Raw genomic sequence first — 17175 nt, 5'->3', positions numbered from 1 at the left:
TAAGTATCTGGAAAAATAAGCATATTGCATTAAAACAAGACAACTACTTGGAATTAATACAAAAAAAGAAAAAAACAAAACAAAACAGAAACCTGAGATACTCTAACCATTCAACTGTGCTCAGAGGACATGTAAGAATCTGTAGTTCCCAAGACAATTTTCTAAAGAGAAACATACAAACTTGAAAGAGCCAAGTGACAACTGCTACTAACCACGTTGAAATTGATGTCCTAGTGACATAATCACATAAAACAGGGATTTTTCTTTCTTGATTTACAGTTAACACTCTCTTCACAATCCTCTCAAATAGAACCAATGCAAAGATGTGCTACAAAACTGTCATGCCATTTCAACGTCTAATGCAAAGAAAAAATTAAACTCCACTATTCACTGGAGCCACTGAACCCATACAAAACTGTATCCAGCCCATATTTTGTCTCCCACAAGAACACACTGAGAAATCTGGAATATCAGATTTCAAATCATTGCACCTGCAAAGTAAACTGTATGCATGTCAGTAACTTTTTTTTACTCTGCAGAGAGCCTAAGTTTTCCATTTTTGCATTTTGACTTTTCCAAATATTTCTGGAGGAAAGGCTCCAGATGTATCTATAAACAGATGTCTAACAAAGTCTTGAGTTTTACTGAGGCTAGAATTCTGAGGAAGACATTGCACCTGGCATGTCCCCCAGCTGTTTGGGAGGTCAGCCTCAGGCTGAAAGCTGTTTTTTCATTCTTTCCTAGTCAGTAGCTCCCTGCAATCATGCAACTCCTTTATGAATACCACTGTGTTGAACATACAATATGAAGCTACAGCTTCTCAAATTTCATCACGTAGCAGCCACTGCTGGAGAGTCATTTGTTTAATCTCTTGGCATGGTGCTGGTACATATCTGATTACAAAAGAACACCACAGTATAAAGTAACTTGAAATACTTAGCTGGAAGAACTTTTTTAAGTCTCAGGCTATCAAAAAGACAATCTGACCAAGAACCAGAAGCATGACCATAACAATAATTTTTTGGGATCATGGGTGTTTTGATCAGTCAGAAGGAACTTGAGTTTTTTTTCGAGTTGTAGAGAATCATTGTCATGTTAGAGAATCATTGTTACAATTCAATGGAAAACATATTCTGCTTTACTATTACTGAATCTGTCAGGTGGTTCTGCCTACAGGTTTGGGTCTGTAAGTCCCTCTGGCATGACCAGAGTCAGAGGCACTGTAGGTTACTAAAAACTTGATCTAGACATAGGAACCCAGATTTCCAAAAGCACTTAATTATGTTCCCACAGAAAGCAGCAGTAGCCAGCCATATGCATTGATAGTACAGCTCCTTTATTCTCCTTAGAATTCACCATGAGAAACTTTAAATCATGGTAGATAATCCCAAAATATTACTAAACTGCAACATGGCTATGAAAAGCTACAAAACATTCAGGTACATTTTTACAAGACTGACATAATTTGACTGTGCTGTGTTTTGAGACATTGTGATGATCACTACTTAAATGTTTGGGGGGAAGAAAACACAGATTGGCTGAATTATATCTATGTTGTGATTCCTACTCACTAGGAAAAGGGAAATTCAGTCTGGGGTGAGGGGTGGTGGTGTTTTATTTTCCTTTTTGATTGTTGATAAGACAGATACACAGTATAGCAGATTGATATTTAAGTGGAGCTGTAAGACATTCTGAAACATTGGTCATGCATCTTACAGCATATAATGAGATGCTACTTTGAAAAGCAATGTAAAGCACTGTTATTTCACTGTGATTTTACTTTATAGAAGTGGACTCATCTACTCAGAGATTAGTGATTAGCAAGCTGTGAAATTGCAGCAGGCTGGATGCTGCATGGTAAATGTACCCTGTGCTACCTGGAACCACTGTCAGGGCACATGAATGACCTTCCCAAGGTAACCCAATAAATCCAGCACAGCACAAATTTGTAACTAGTACCAGCTGCTACCTTCAAGGAGCATAGTATACCACAATGATCAAGTTTGTCCCTAGATGAAGTCTGTTAGCTCCCAGACAGACACATCCTTAATGTTTGTAAACACTTTGGTTATACTAAAGGAGACTTTTTTATCACAAAAAGCTATTTTCCCACTTCCAGACACAGTTTGCTTAAGAAACAGCAGTAAAATATTAAATGCTGTGCTCCATAGGCAGAAGTAGAATGAAGGAGCAAGCAGCATAACCTTTCTGAAAGCTTTGACGAGTTCTTTGAAGGCAAGACTAAGAACATTTGCTATTTCCCTTGACTTGAAATCTTGCTTCAGCTGATCACATACTTTTTCTGTTACATTTCGCAACTCGTAAAATACCTGCATCTGTCTCTGGTAGCTACGAGTGTTCTGCAATTAGAGGAGGAATATCTACCATGAATAAAACAAAAAGCACGACTTACAATTATTGTTTTGGAGGCTAGAACTCTTAAAATAATTTAGAAGCTCAGTTTTTTGAATAACTGGTAAGACTCAGCTTTTTAAACAATCAAAAGCTTTACAGTTTTGATTTACAGGTTATTCTGTCTTTTCCATCAATTTGTCTTACTTTCTCAGCACATACTCAAAACTCTCCTTGGAAAGGGAATTGTTTTATGTCACAAACAAGGGTCATCTTCACCACTAAATTTTAAACTTTTGTCCTATATTTCCATTTTCTGATTTTAATTTAAAGACCCACTTAGCAGACTTACACATCTACCTCCAGTGCCAAAAAACTATAAATATAAGCCCTTCCTGCAATTTTATCTGTTTTTTCATGACTGCCAGAAAAAGAAGTTCAAAGAGCAGAAACTTAACAAGAAATGCTGGCGTTATCAAAACACTGGGAGTTTTCCACCAGCGTTTGAAGGCATCGCACTCCCGGGGCGTTATCTGATTTCCGACAGAACTCCCCGCGCCGTCCCGAGCCTCTCCTGCCGCGTCCAGCGGCGTCACCGCGAGCGCTCGGGGACAGCGCCGCTCCCACGGCGGAGCCAGCGCGGAGCCGGCATCTTGCACAACCCCCAGCGCCGCCGCTCCCCACCGGCCGCCCCCAGCCCCCGCCCAGGCGCCGCTCAGGAGCGGAGCCCCGCGGGCAGCGCGGGGGCTGCGGAGCCACAGCGCGCTCGGCTCGGCTCGGCTCAGCGCGGAGCTGCGCCCGCCCCGCCCGGCTCCGATCGGCTGTGATCGGCTCTGATCGGCTCTGATCGGCTCTGATCGGCTGTGATCGGATCCGCTCCGCGATGCCGGTGGGTGAGGGCGCGGGGGGCGGCAGCGCGGGCAGGGCCTGCGCCGCCGGCGGCTGACGGGACTTGTCTTGCAGAGCTTCCTCAAGTGGCTGCTGGGGATCCTGGCGGTCGCCGTGGTTGTGGTGGTGATCACCGTGCCCCTGGTGCTGCTCACCCGCCGTAAGTGCGCCGGCAGCGGGGAGGGAAAGTTCTGCGGAAAGTTTCTGCCTCGGGGAACGGGGTCCGGGAACCCGGGAGGTACGGCCGTCTCACCTGAGAGGGTGGGGGGCGCCGGGACAATTAACAAGTCTCTTAATTTTCTTGTTTGTTGATAATAATCAGAAGCATTGTCGTTTTCACCAGTTTCTGTTCTTATTGTCGCCTAAGGCTCTCGAACCAGCAGTAAATTGACAATTACTGATTTTTCTAGAGTGTATTGAAAAGATTATATTCCCTCTCATTTGCTTTGTTTGCACAACTTTTGTTAACACCGCTGAGTGAAATTATATAAACAGCACAGTTACAGAGGTCAGAAAAGTACAGAAAGGTTCTGAATGAGTTTTTGGACTCTGACCAGTTAGCACTTTCCAGGTGGCCCTTGTCGCTCTGGAGGTTAATGTGAAACAGCATTAAATCCTGATCAAGCAGTGCCCTGCTTTCAGCTGCTAGGACGGAGCTGCTCTCGTTTTGTGTTCCTGTGATTAACAGCTGAGCAGTCGGGATGTGTATAACAGCACAGCACGCTCTGAGGAAAGGTTTCTAGACTAACCCAGGTCTGAGAAGTGCACCCCAAAAAAAGTGAAGATGTGTAAGTGGATCTTGACGATGTGCTTGGAAATTGCTTATGTGTGCACAAAGTTGGGGAGTTTTGTTGTGTTGGTTAAAGAGGTGGAGCTTGTGTCACTGGTGCTCCTGTGGCATGATTTACATTAAACTGTTTTGCAGTTCAGCTCTATTAATATTAATGTCAATATCACAGTCATTCAGAACTGGATTTTCTAAGTCCAGATATCTGAATTACATGCCTTCTAGGCTGAAACTTCCATCAGTGGATGCTGAGTCTGTTTTCTCTTATTTTTGGGCAGCTTTTCGCCACTTATCTCAAAAAAAAGCAGATTTTTGAGGTGACAAAAAATACTCTGAATTTCACAAGTGGGGAAGAGCAAGAGAAAGGGTCTTGATAACTTATCAGATGGATGTGTGCAGGCGTAACACCTAGTGAAAGAATTCAGTATGCAGGCCTGAACTCTGCTGAAGAGTTCGTACTTGTCTATCTTGATGCCAATGCTATGTCTTTCTGTAAATAAAGTGGGTTTTCTTCTTTCATGAGTTGTAGCATAGGAGTTCTTTTCCTCTAGAAGTGGCTGCAATTCAAGATCAGTCATTCAGTTACATAGTAAATTAATTTTACTTCAAAGAGGCATTTCTGTTCTACAATACACAGAATACCACCATGCTGTCAGCTTTGGCTTGTTTCCTTTGGTTATAAAAGAGTAGAACAGTGTGTCAGACTTCTTACTGTTGGTTCAAATTAAGGCATGGAGAACACACCCAGGTGGTTCCTTAAGTCCCTCTGGGTAAAATAAGGATTGAGATGGAGTGGTCCCAGTTCAAAAACTTGAATTCCTGTCTCTTCACAAATCAGGCCAGCAGTAACATCTGAGCAACTGTGACCATTGTAGTTTGGGAATGGCAGAGTTCTTTTGAATTTTTGACTGAAGGGTGCTAAACAGATGTTTCCTGTTAGCTGAGAGTGTACAGGTGGTGTACTCATAAAGTAGTAATTTATAGGTTAGGGCAATTAATCACTACTTTAATTATATGGCTTTAGTGAACAACCGCAGGACATGAGTAGCTAGGGATGCCTCTTGGCCCATGCAAGTGATTGAGTAAAAAATGAAAAGTGGTAAAACTGCTTTGGGAAGGAGCAGCTCATGTGACTGCGACTATGTGAAATCAAAGTCTGCTCTGATAAAAAGCCCTGTAATTGCAGTCAAATAGTTTTCATTTCATCCCAGTGGTTCAAGCATTGTACAGGAAGTGAATATGACAGTTATTAATATACATAGATAATTTTGAGTTTGAACTTCTTACCTTTGGTCTGCAGCTGTTTTCCCTGCCATGCTTCTCAATGTATTTTCATTTCATAAGCTTAGTATTTGTGCAGCACATAAATAGTTGGGGAAGTGGTCTCCAGTGCAGTGGAATTTTGCCTCTCCAGCAGAGTTCTGGCTTTTTGGCTGGCCTGTAGGCCTTGCAAGGAGAACTTCTGCTTTTTTTCTTGCAGACACTTAGCATGGACAAATAGAGACGACTGAAATCTGTGGAGTAGCTCCCTAATTTGAGGTACAGCCATTTACCTGGAGGGTCTGCTGACAGAACTCTGTACAAAATTCTATATTTCATTTAGGCCCACTGCCTATTTTGACACTTCATTTTATGTTTAATAACCACATGGGGCTACTTTCATCAAACAGTTTAATTTCAAAACAGTGTTGGGGTTTGTATTTGAAGTCTGTTGATCAAAGCATTGTCGTGCTTTGAGGAACTATCCAACAGGTGACTACAGCAACAAGTTGTTACCCTTAAAGCATGAGTATTTTATAAAAACATATTTGGTCTGTTTGTTCATGATTCACCAATTTGCTTACACTTCTCACAGTTGTTTTTTTTTTTTCTTCTATAACCTTCCATGCAAAAGGCAGGTTGAAACATCCCATGTCTATATTTACCACTTCTCTGACTGCAGGTCCTGTTGCAGCTGGGCAGGAGCACCAGGGGTGGGAGGATGAGCAGGCAGTGCTGGGAGCAGCAAGGAGACAGTGCAGTATTTGCTATTATTCTGCTGCCATGAGCAAGTCATAGGCAGCCTTAGAGGGAGGGTCCCAGAAAGCAGTCTGTCCACAAACCAGGTTTCTTCACTCACAGCTGTAATTCTCTAAGGGTGGGATATTCACTAAATGAGAAGCTTTGGTGGTCTTTTGATAGAAGTGTGCCTAGGAGAGGCTGGAAGAGCACAGCAGGTCCTGGAGAAGTTAATGACCTTAAGGTGCCTGAGTGTTCTGTGTGAGTGTGAAAAGATAGGGAATGGACATGTGTCCTTGACTTCTGTGCCTGTCATTTAACTCAGTTATCTACCCTCATTCAAATGTTGAGTAATACAATATAAAACCCCTTTATCAACAGTAGATTGCTATTTATAGAGCACTTCTGCTGTTATTTCCTTGCTTTGCATGAGATGGGATAAATTTGACAGAGATTCCAGAGGTATGATTTACCAAGTTAATGATTAAATCCCTCCAGGGAGCTCTCTGCAGCCCCATGGAGTAGCTTTTGGATGAACTGCTTCAGGAGGTGTCACAGCACTCACATTTGGTGGTGGTCTTTCCTGAATGTCCTGTATCAGCCCCTGGGTATTGGATAGAATTCTGGATTAAGTGAGCCTTTGGCCTGAGCCAGCACAGTAGTTTTTACCTACTTTTGTTTTGCTGGAAATCAGGTCTCTAACTGTCACATAGTAACTGGGGGGAAGAATTAGAGTACTCTTTTACAGGTTGGAAGAGAAATGGGGAAACAGCAGATTTGGAAAAACTAGCCTGAAATGTCTCTTACTTTTCTGACCACTGAATCAGCCAGGATTCCCTTGCATCTCTCCTGCTGCTCCTAAATTACATGCTTTGATTGCAGATCATTCTTGCTCTTCTGCCTTCACTTTAAAAGGGCAATAACCATTCACCTTTTCTTTTTTTAATAATTTCTCTATCCCTTTCTTGTTATTACTGAACATCATGCTTGCACTTGTCTTTCCCTGTATGTGGTTTTTCCTGTCTCTCTTGGTAGTGGTGAACATGCAGTTAAGCTTCCAATATTGCTGCTTTTATTGTTTACCATGGTTTAAAGTCCGTTCATTTCTTGCCCCCTTTTTTTTTTTTTTTTAATTACACATGGAAATTAGGAAAATGTGCCTTGACACTGGAGAATAATCAAAACATATGCCAAAAGTAATTTCTCAACATGGTTCCATTTTGGTATGGCAATATGTCATACCATAAACCTTACACAATTTTTAACTTCTGGTTTGCTTTACACCTGTCCTGGTTTTGGCTGGGAATCAGGTATTTTCTCCTGGTAGCTAGTCCAGTACTGTTTTGGATTCAGTATGAGAATAATGTGGATAACACACTGATGTTTTTTGGCTGTTCTAAGTAGTGCTTACCCTTAAATCATAGACACCCATTTCCCAGGCTCTGCCAGAAAAGAAGTGTCCAAGGAGCTGGGAGGGAGCATGGCCAGGAGAGCTGACCCAGTCTGGCCAAAGGAGTATTTCATAACACAGAGTGTCATGCTCACATAAACTGGGGCATTGGCTGCCAGGTGCCCATTGCTGCCTGGACAGGCTGGACATTGGTCAGTGGGTGGTGAGCAAATTGTATTTTGCATCAGTTGTCTTTCCTGGGTTTTATTCCTCTTGCTCTCCTTTTCATTACAAATATTATTACTATTATTAGGAGTATTGTATTTATTTTTATTTCAATCATTAACTGTTCTTACCTCAACCTATGGGTTTATCTTTTCCTGATTCTCCTCCCCATCTCCACTGAGGGCGAGGGAGGAAGGAAACGAGTGGTACTTAGTTGCCAACTTGGGTTAAACAATGTCAACACCTCACACCTACAGAAACCAACTCAATTTTTCTCTTAAGAGAGGGTGGCATGTTGATAGGAAATTTCAAAATTCAAACAGAATTGTTTATCAACTTTGTATGAGTACTGCTTATGTAAACAGTTGAGAGACTTCATTGCAGAAGTTTTTTGCAGTTACAGTTTTACTGTTGTAGCAGGGGTATTATGATGTAACTATTCCTAGTATATCATTATGACAGTGGAAATACCAGTGTACTGTCAGGAGTCAGACCAGGGTAGAGATGAATCACAGAATCATTAAGATTGGGAAAAACCTCCAAGATCATCAAGTCCAACCTTTGACTGAACATCACTTTATCAGCTAAACCATAGCACATCCTGTCATCTCTTAAACATTATCAGGGATGGTGACTCCCCCACTTTCCTGGGCACTCCTTTCCAATGCTTAACAACATTTTCAGTGAAAGAATTCTTCCTGATGTCCAACCTGAACCTTCTCTGGCACAGCTGCAGGCTATTTCCTCTTGTCCAGTCACTATCTGCCTGGGAGAAGAGCCTGCCCCCCACCTGCCCACAGCCTCCTCTCAGGTAGCTGTAGAAAGCAATACCATTCCCCCTGAGCCTCCTCTTCTCCAGGCTGAACACTCCCAGCTCCCTCAGCCACCCTCACAGGACTTGTACTGCAGACCCATCACCACCTCCATTCCCCTTCTCTGGACCTATTCCAGCACCTCCAGGTCTGGCTGGGATTGAGGGGCCCGGAACTGGACAGAGCACTCGAGGTGTGGCCTCACCTGTGCCAGGTACAAGGGCACAATCACAGTCCTGTTCCTGCTGCCACGTTATTGCAGATCCAGGCCAGGATGCTGCTGGACTTCTTGGCCCCCTGGGCACACCCTGGCTCACGTTCAGCCTGGTGCTGACAGCACCCCCGGGTCCTTTTCTGCTGGGCAGCTCTCCAGCCACTCTGCCCAGCCTGTGGCTCTTCCTGGGGCTGTTGTAACCCCGGTGTAGGATCTGGCACTTGCTGAACCTCAGGCACTTGGCCTCAGCCCATCAATCCAGCCCGTCCAGATCCCTCTGCAGAGCCCTCCTGCCCTCCAGCAGAGCTACATTCCTGCCCAACTTGGTGTTGTTGCCTACTTGAGGAGGATGAACTCAATCCCCTCATCCATGGATGGATAAGGATTATTAAACAGAACTGGCCCCAGTACTGAGCATTGGAAGCTAATAATTTGGAGTTTAGAAAAATAAGTCTGTATGTGGAATTGTTGAAAAAGAAAAATAACAAGAAAATGCAGCCTCTCTGAGGAGCCTAAGAGTGAAAGAAGCAGTTTTGCTAAAATATAAACATCCATTGACCTGTATACCATCTTCAAAGCCAATAAAATGCTCTTGAATGTCAGCAATTGATTTATTCTGTCAAAATAATCCTGTTTGACCTTTCTTTTCAAATGGAATCTGAGCAATAAGAACAAAAATTTGGAATTCAATGTATGTTGAGTATCTTTGGTCAGTGGCACAAAGTGGATAAGTAAGAATATACTGGTAGTGGCCTACCTTATAGATAAAGAAAATGCTTCCACTAGAACTTCTATGACTGTACCCTTACAGCTTGGCGTGTGTTTTCATATTCAGATACTATGTGGAAGGTGTTGACAGAAAATGAAATTTTAATTTTATACATAGCCAACAAATCTTAATAGTGTCCTGATTTTTAGTAATGAGACCTTAGCAAAATATGTATGTCACCAGGGAGAAAAACATTCATCAGTTTGGAAAAATCCCTAAACCTGTTCATCAGCCACCTGTCTTAAATTGCTTCTCCTTTTCCAAGAGAGAGTTTGTTGCTTTCTGAAGCCCCTCTGATTGAAAATGACACTTTCTCGATTAGGAAGAAGTCATATTCCCAAGTAGACAACTGTGTATGAATATTAAATAACCACTTGTTCATTATCCATCAAATTAAATATTCAGTTAAATAAATAACCTGAGAAATTAATATTCTCACAGAAACTTCAAGAGCAATAAATCCAGCCTAGTAATTTTTTTTAAGGAGTCACATTTCAAACGGAATGGGGCAAGCATTTTTTAACCTTTTCTGAGCATTTTAGGCTAAAATCATTGTTTGTTACCTCTCTTGCAGTGGTAGTTGTACAGTCTGTGCTATATATACAGTTTATATTGTTTGGAAATGAGAGTAAAGCTGTAATAGCTGATATAAATATCTTCATGTGCTGTTCCAGATGTTACAGGTATCCAACCTGCAGGAACAGAACCTGCAGAAACTGTTGTGGGGTGTTTTTCTCTGTGTGTGTGTCCCCAAGGACTTTGGTGTCTTTTCTTTCTGCAGCATAAGGAAAGTGAAGGCAGTGTGTTTAAAAGTATCCAAAAGACTGGGGCCTCAGAATTGATGGGGCAGATTAGCACCTTGGCTGATCAGTCACCACATCTGTACTTGACTGTTTTTATCAGTTGCTTTTTTTCTAGTCTTTTGATTTAGCCAATTGAAATTAAAATTCCTTCCCTTCTGGACCCTGTAGGTAAAAGGGTATATGCAGGTAGATGAAGGTAGATTTTAGGTTTCCATTAAAAAAAAAGGGAGGATGCAGGGAGAGAATCGCACACCTGAATTTAAAATCTGTAGTGTTTGTTTTTGGAAGAAAAGAATCCCAAAGACTCACAGAATGAGTTGTTGTTGTTGTTACTACTTGTCATACTTTGGAAAAAGTAGCTTGTGCACTGCAGGCAGTAAGAAAGAAATACTTTACATACAAGCTGACTGCAGCTGAAGCTGATTACCAAACTCATTAGCTTAACTAGATTCAAAGTTTCACTTGGTCTTTTCAGACTAGGGCAGTTACTTGGCTTTAATTCTCCCATCAAAATCATAATGTTAACATGAACTTAAAGATACCTTGATGAAAATCGCATCAAAAGAGGGATAAATATTTAATCAATAATTTCATCATAATTTTATCAGGAAGTGGTTTTTATTTTACTTTTTTTTTATTTGACCTTCCCTGAATATTTTACTGCTTCTCAGACTTTTAGGTTTTGTTTTATTTGAGACATTTCTGAAATTTGAGCTTAAGGATTAGCAAATGATTCACAATTGCAACTATTAGCAACTGGGGCTTTGCAGTGAACTTCCTAGAGTGAGCGTGGGGAGAAAGGACAAAGATCACTTCTTTTCAGCTTTTGAGGAGTACATGTTTGCTGAGGTAAGAGAACCAGAGGTCTTCTGGTAATTTTTTTCACTGTCAGAAAGGTATTTTCATTTCCATGAGTTTGTTGAGTGACCTTGCTGACGCTCCTTTATTTTATGCTTGCTGAATTTACCTTGCAATAAAGTTTTATTGCCTTCCCACTGCTACTACTTTAGAGATGGTTAGCTAAAACGCTTTAATAACCAGCAACAAAAATCCACTCAGTAGCCAGGTTAAGAAGCTGGGGTGGAACAATTTGCAGCACAAATCAGAATCTCTCTTCTATCTGTTTCTTTCAGAAGAGACCCCTTCAGGAAAAACGTACACTCTACAGAATTACGTGAACAATGACTATAAGTACAAAACACATAATTTGGAGTGGATTTCAGGTAATTCATTTATACATACAACTTGAATGTCAAGAAAATGTGCCACCTTCAGCGATGTACGACCGGCAGTCATCTCATGCTGAGGTGACTTCTGTATTCTGAAAAAAAGTCAAATTATTTAATTGTGCCATTATAGAACAGCACGTAGCTCAAAGGGTTGATTCCTTGTTTCCCTTAGAAACGTGCTCATGTTCATGGCAAGTGATAATCTCCTACTGCTAAAAGAGCGTACTTACTCCTGTGCTTTAGGGTAGAAGCATGGTGCCCTCTGAGGTGTGTCAGCTGCCAGAGAGCAGGGAGATGCAGGCTGCTCTTCCTTCTGAGTATGCCTAGTATTGCCCCAAGGGAAAGGGATGCTGGGAGGTGGATGCTGTGGGCTCCACAACTACATTTTGTGAACATTCTTGTGCTATAGGCATCCTTTTGTTATAGAATGGAGAAACACAGCATTAAGCAGATTTTGGGGATTTATTTTCTGCTTAAAAGCATAAAGGGCAAATGGAAGTAACTGATGAGCATTTTACTTACTTTTGGTTGTCATCTCTCTTGTGCTTTTAGGAAATCAGTATCTTCACAAAACAGATAATGGGAACATCCTGTGTATCAGTGCTGAGAATGGAACATCCACATTAATCCTGGCAAATACAACTTTAGTATGTTGACTTATATGTAATATATGCAGACATTGGGAAAGGTATTGGATTTCATATTTTGTTCTGTGTTGTCTTTGGAATCAGTGCTTAATGTGTTTCTTTTGCCCTTCCTTTGTTGACAGGATAAGTACCAGGCAAGCACTGTTATATTGTCTCCTGACCTAAAGTTTGCTCTTCTGCAATACAGCTATACAAAGGTACAAGTGCACTTTACAACTGAGGATGAAACTGGAAAATAAAGGTTTGGGAACAACTGAGAGGCTGAGAGAATGTGAGGGAAATGCAGGAGAATGGATGAATGTGATGAATGTAAGGGAACAGTCAAGTTGAGTAGGCAGGAGGAGAATAGACTGGTGTTATCTGTGAGCTTGGCAGAAGAGCTGACTGCCCGAGGGAAAAATCATCTGGATAATAATTTGGTGTAGAGTTATTGCAAGGAGAACAAGGCTGGATGGTTTATCTGGGAAGACAATCTAGGAGAGTAGATAGGCATGGCTGTCCCAGGAGTTGTGTGGGTAAGGAGAAGTGATGAGTAGATATGCTGGTATACATCTGCTTGTATATGTGTGCTATATATATATGTGGTTGTTACATTGTGGTGATAGGAGGTAAGAGTTTAAAACTGAGGTGAATGAAAATCTGCATGTGCTTCAAAGGAGGCTTGTGCTTGGAGTGGGCTTGTGTGTCCCTGTTGCCTCCTGTCAGCGAGCACATGAAAAGCCTGCAGCAGAATGCCTCATCCTGGCACGGTGCTGAGCCGCGCAACAGAGGTCGGCCCACATTTATGCCAGGTGGCACGAAAACCTGGCTCTGGGTGCCAATTGAGAAGCCTAATGGTGGTGATCATTCACTGTGCAGTTTGTGCGCTGAGAAACCACTGACTTTGTTGTTCTTTCCTTTTTCTAGAGAGGTGCCTGTTCTGTTTGTAAAAAGTTCAGTGCTAACTTGTGCAAATACTTGAGCACTGTGTCACTGAACACTGTCTACATGCCCGGGCCTTGCAGTCCCAGAGTGGTTCTTGAGCTGTGCCAGATGCAGTCTGTGCACTCCGGCATCAATTTTTTTCAGTTTTAGCTTCTATGCTGGATCCTCCTAAGCCTCCTAGCTTTTGTTTTTCTGAATTGTTCAGAATTATTTCGCTCTTCACTCATCATTAAAGGCCACAAATTGCCTAATATTTTACCAGCCACCCTACTTGTAATTTATTGCTCTGTAGTATTTACTTGTTGCATTCATAAGAGTTAATTTTTTTTTAATGCTGAAGCAAGATATTTAACCTTTATATAACAGTGTGATTGAAAGTTGTGTTATTATTAATCTTTATTGCAAAGAAAGAGAGTAACAAAATGAATCATGAGGATGTAGACACTTGTTATGTAATAGCCATCTGGCTGTGTAGTACTAAGTTGTTGGTTTATATCTTCATACAAATATCCAAGAACCCTCTTAGAAGGGAGCATTATTGCAATATGTCAGTGCTGTGGGCTGAATCAAACCTCTCCAGCCCCACGTAGTGAACATGTTTAAATGTGTGTGCATTATCATCATCATCATCCTTCTCTCAGTTAAGTGCCCACAGAGCGATACAGATTTCAAGAGGCAGATTACTCAAAGGGTTTTATTTCTGTGACAGTATGAATGGGAATAGGTCACCCTGGTACTGGAGGAAATGCTGCAGACGTACTGCTGGGACTTGTGAGAGCTATTATAAAATGAGATGCCAAGTTAAATAATACAACATGAAAAATGAGACAGGAAACAGGAAATGAGCCAGTAAAGCACAAGGAGGAGGGTTAACTGCACACTGATGATAGTCTGCCATGTAGCTACAAGGGTTTCTGAAAATCTGCAGCATCTATGGCATCTGTAGCTCTGTCATTAATCAGTCAATGGCCTCAGTCAGAGTATTTAAGTGATGACCCCAGAAGAGTGGAAATTCTTTAGTTTTTCCTTAAACCTGGTAGGGATCTGTTACCCTTGGATGTTCATTGTGTTCTCTCTAATCTTAATAAAAATATCTCTAATCTTAATAAAAATAATATTAAATATCTTAATAAAAATCACAAGGAGAGCTTTAGGGGGAATTCAAGCTGCAAGAGATGTGAAACCCGGGGAAATTTATTTTCTTTACTATTAAAATAATTCTTTTGCAGTTGTGGAGGCATTCCTTTACAGCTTCATATCACATCTATGATTTCGGTAACAGGTCAGTAATTTTTGCACATAAAATGTTGTTTTAACATTCATTCAAAATGTCATTTCACTGATTTCTCTTGGCTGCATTTGTTTTTGTTTTTCCAGTTCTATCTTAGATGATGGACTACTACCTAATGATACACAGTATATATCCTGGTCACCTGTTGGTCATAAGCTGGTTAGTAAAGAAAAATAAAACTTTATATAGAGTAATTTTCCTACACATGACATGGAAGCTCGTGTTGTCTGTACCCTTGGAGTTTTGGTACTTTCCTGCTGCTAGGTTAAGTAGCTGAACTAGTCTCTAAATTGACTGCTGTTGCTGGAAAGACTCCAAAGTTCCTCTGTGTGTTTTCTTTTGTTCTTTGATGAAAATGCATTCCTGAACATAACTAGTAGCCCCAGCAGTCATGAAATTCACAAATGCACAGGAACTTTGTGTTTTCACAGTTGCAGACAGTAGCTCATCCTTTTCAAAGACAGCAGCATTACAACTGTCTATTTAATCGTCACTCTGTGATTTTTATCTCCTAATTACACAAAAATTGATGAAGTTTTACTTGATGGATGCATGTAATGGGATTATAGGATTAAAATCTATCTTGTACTCTTTCCCACTGTTGTTTTCTTCATCCTCTCCTCTTCAGTCCATGTCAATGGTGCCAACCACCACATTTGCAAGGCTTGTGCCTTCTTTCTGTTGTGTGTTAGACTGCCACAGGACAATGTGATGTTCATTTATTCTTATTGCTTAGTGAATTTGTATGTCAATTATAAAGACCAGCAACTGAAGCAAAGGAAGATGAAAAAAGAGTTTCTGCATCTTGGAGCAAAATTCTGGAATAAAACTGTGTTGTTCAGTTATTATGGATGAGAACCAGGGGTGATTAGAGAGGCAGGAGGTGCCAAAAACTGGAGTTCTGAGTGCTGCTGAAGAAATGTACCAGCTTTGCAGAACTATTGGCAGCCCTGAGACCCCAGTGAATGTTTTACCAAAGCCCTGGTAGTTTTCTTTGAAAGAAAAATTAGTGGAAAACTCCTGATGAAGGAAAATGAGTTTGTATTTGGGAGAAAATGAATTGCAAGATTTTCAAAAGTCAATATAGAGTATTCATATCACTTTTCATATTTGATTGGGTTTTTTGCATCTTGGCCTGAAGTTATACTGCTCACCCTGATTTGTATTAGTAATTCCAAGTTTGTTAAGTATCAAGGCTGTTTGGTGAAATGCAGCTTTTAAAGATGTTTTTTGTCATCTGTTGTAAATTGCCCTGTAGACGAAATAAAGAAAAGAAGTAAGATTTACTGTAGTAGTAATTGTTATCACAATGATGTTTTGCAGGCATATGTTTGGAATAATAATGTTTATGTAAAAGCTTCACCAACAGAAGAAGCAGTGCAAATCACTAAAAATGGAGAAGAAAATAAAATTTTCAATGGAATACCAGACTGGGTTTATGAAGGTAACTACATCAAGCAAGTTTTACTTTCCATTATTATGTAAAAATTTTGGTTTATTGTAATTGTTATCTCATTCCTTACCACTGAAAAATTCAAATTAATCAAACTCTGTATTTTAAAAGAGCATGCATTCTTACCTGGGCTTAATGCCTGGCTAGTGTGATCTAAGAATATATATGAGTTTGCCTAGTTAGCATTGTGTCACTGGAAATTTTACTGTGAATTAGCTTCACATGATAGATGATAAACATTGATCTAATGTCTCATTTCAGAACCCTAACAAACAGTCTGCATTTTAGTATCTGAACTTCAATTTTAAAAAATGCTATTAAAGACTAATGAGAACAGCACCTAGGATAGAAGAGCCGACTTATCAATTATAACTTAAATACATTTGCATCTCTTTCAGAGGAAATGTTTGGCACCCATTCTGCTCTGTGGTGGTCTCCAAATGGCAATTTTTTGGCATATGCATCCTTTAATGATACAGAAGTCCCTGTTATAGAGTATTCCTTTTATTCTGAAGACACCTTGCAGTATCCAAAGACCATTAAAATCCCATATCCCAAGGTCTGTGTTATTTATTAAACATGTTTGTTCTGCAGTTTCATTAAGAGAGTAGTCTCATTTAATCAGTTCCTGCTAATGAAAATATTGTCTGTCTCTCCTCAACAGCTTGCTGTGATTACTCTTTCTGAAGTCAACAGCATCTGGCAATGTTAAAGTATTTTATTATCTCCAGGGGAAAGAAAAAAGAGGGAGGGAAAAAAGTATGATTTAAGGTTTTGTTGTTTCACTATAAAATTTAGAGGTAGTGAGTAGATGTTGAGATAAAAAATCTCTCAGGGAGCTAAGTCGGTACAAGGCATTAGGCAGATGTACATTAGCTTAGTGTTGTGCATGGTATTGATAATGGAATTTTCTACAGCTAATCTAGCATTTTCAGTTTCCTGTATTGAGAGGAAGAGGAGGAATCTGCTAAAGGAGTTTCTTTGCCCACACCTTAAGCTCTTCCAGTTTTAGCTGTGAGAGTGAAAGCTTTAGTGCAAGGAGCTCCTCCTCCTTCCCCCTCCTCTCCACATGACTTTATGCCCGCTGCTCATGGCACAGTTGGCACTGGGCTGAATGGGATGAGAGTCAGAGTGCAGAGTGCTCATTCATGTGCTCCATGTGGGGAGGATTTCGTATTTAATACAGGATTTACCTTTTATTTGGTGTTATACAGGATTTTGATTTATCTAAGCAATGCACTTAAGACATACAGCAAGTACAAATTACAGTTAGAGTACAACAATTGCACTACCCTGCTGAGTGTCAATACAAGCATGTTCTCATAGCTGGCCTCCATAATACACTCATCAGCACACTGCTGGGCATCCCCATTGCTGGGAAGGAATAGATGGG

The 17175-nt window shown here is 40.7% G+C and overlaps 1 protein-coding gene across 1 annotated transcript in view; it reads left to right on the top strand.

Moving 5' to 3' along the window:
* The first annotated feature begins 3126 nt into the window (after positions 1-3126).
* The window catches only part of DPP4 (dipeptidyl peptidase 4), a 40134-nt gene continuing 26085 nt past the window's right edge, over positions 3127-17175 (top strand). The window contains exons 1-9 of the mRNA XM_063161996.1: positions 3127-3241; positions 3316-3400; positions 11372-11461; positions 12020-12114; positions 12237-12311; positions 14268-14320; positions 14416-14488; positions 15653-15773; positions 16181-16341. Coding sequence (XP_063018066.1) covers positions 3236-3241; positions 3316-3400; positions 11372-11461; positions 12020-12114; positions 12237-12311; positions 14268-14320; positions 14416-14488; positions 15653-15773; positions 16181-16341 — 759 coding nt within the window. The 5' untranslated portion in view covers positions 3127-3235. The remainder of the gene's footprint in view (positions 3242-3315; positions 3401-11371; positions 11462-12019; positions 12115-12236; positions 12312-14267; positions 14321-14415; positions 14489-15652; positions 15774-16180; positions 16342-17175) is intronic.

This window comes from Melospiza melodia, chromosome 8 (genome assembly GCF_035770615.1).
Source record: "Melospiza melodia melodia isolate bMelMel2 chromosome 8, bMelMel2.pri, whole genome shotgun sequence".
NCBI lineage: Eukaryota > Metazoa > Chordata > Aves > Passeriformes > Passerellidae > Melospiza > Melospiza melodia.
This window is presented reverse-complemented; position numbering and strand designations above follow the sequence as displayed.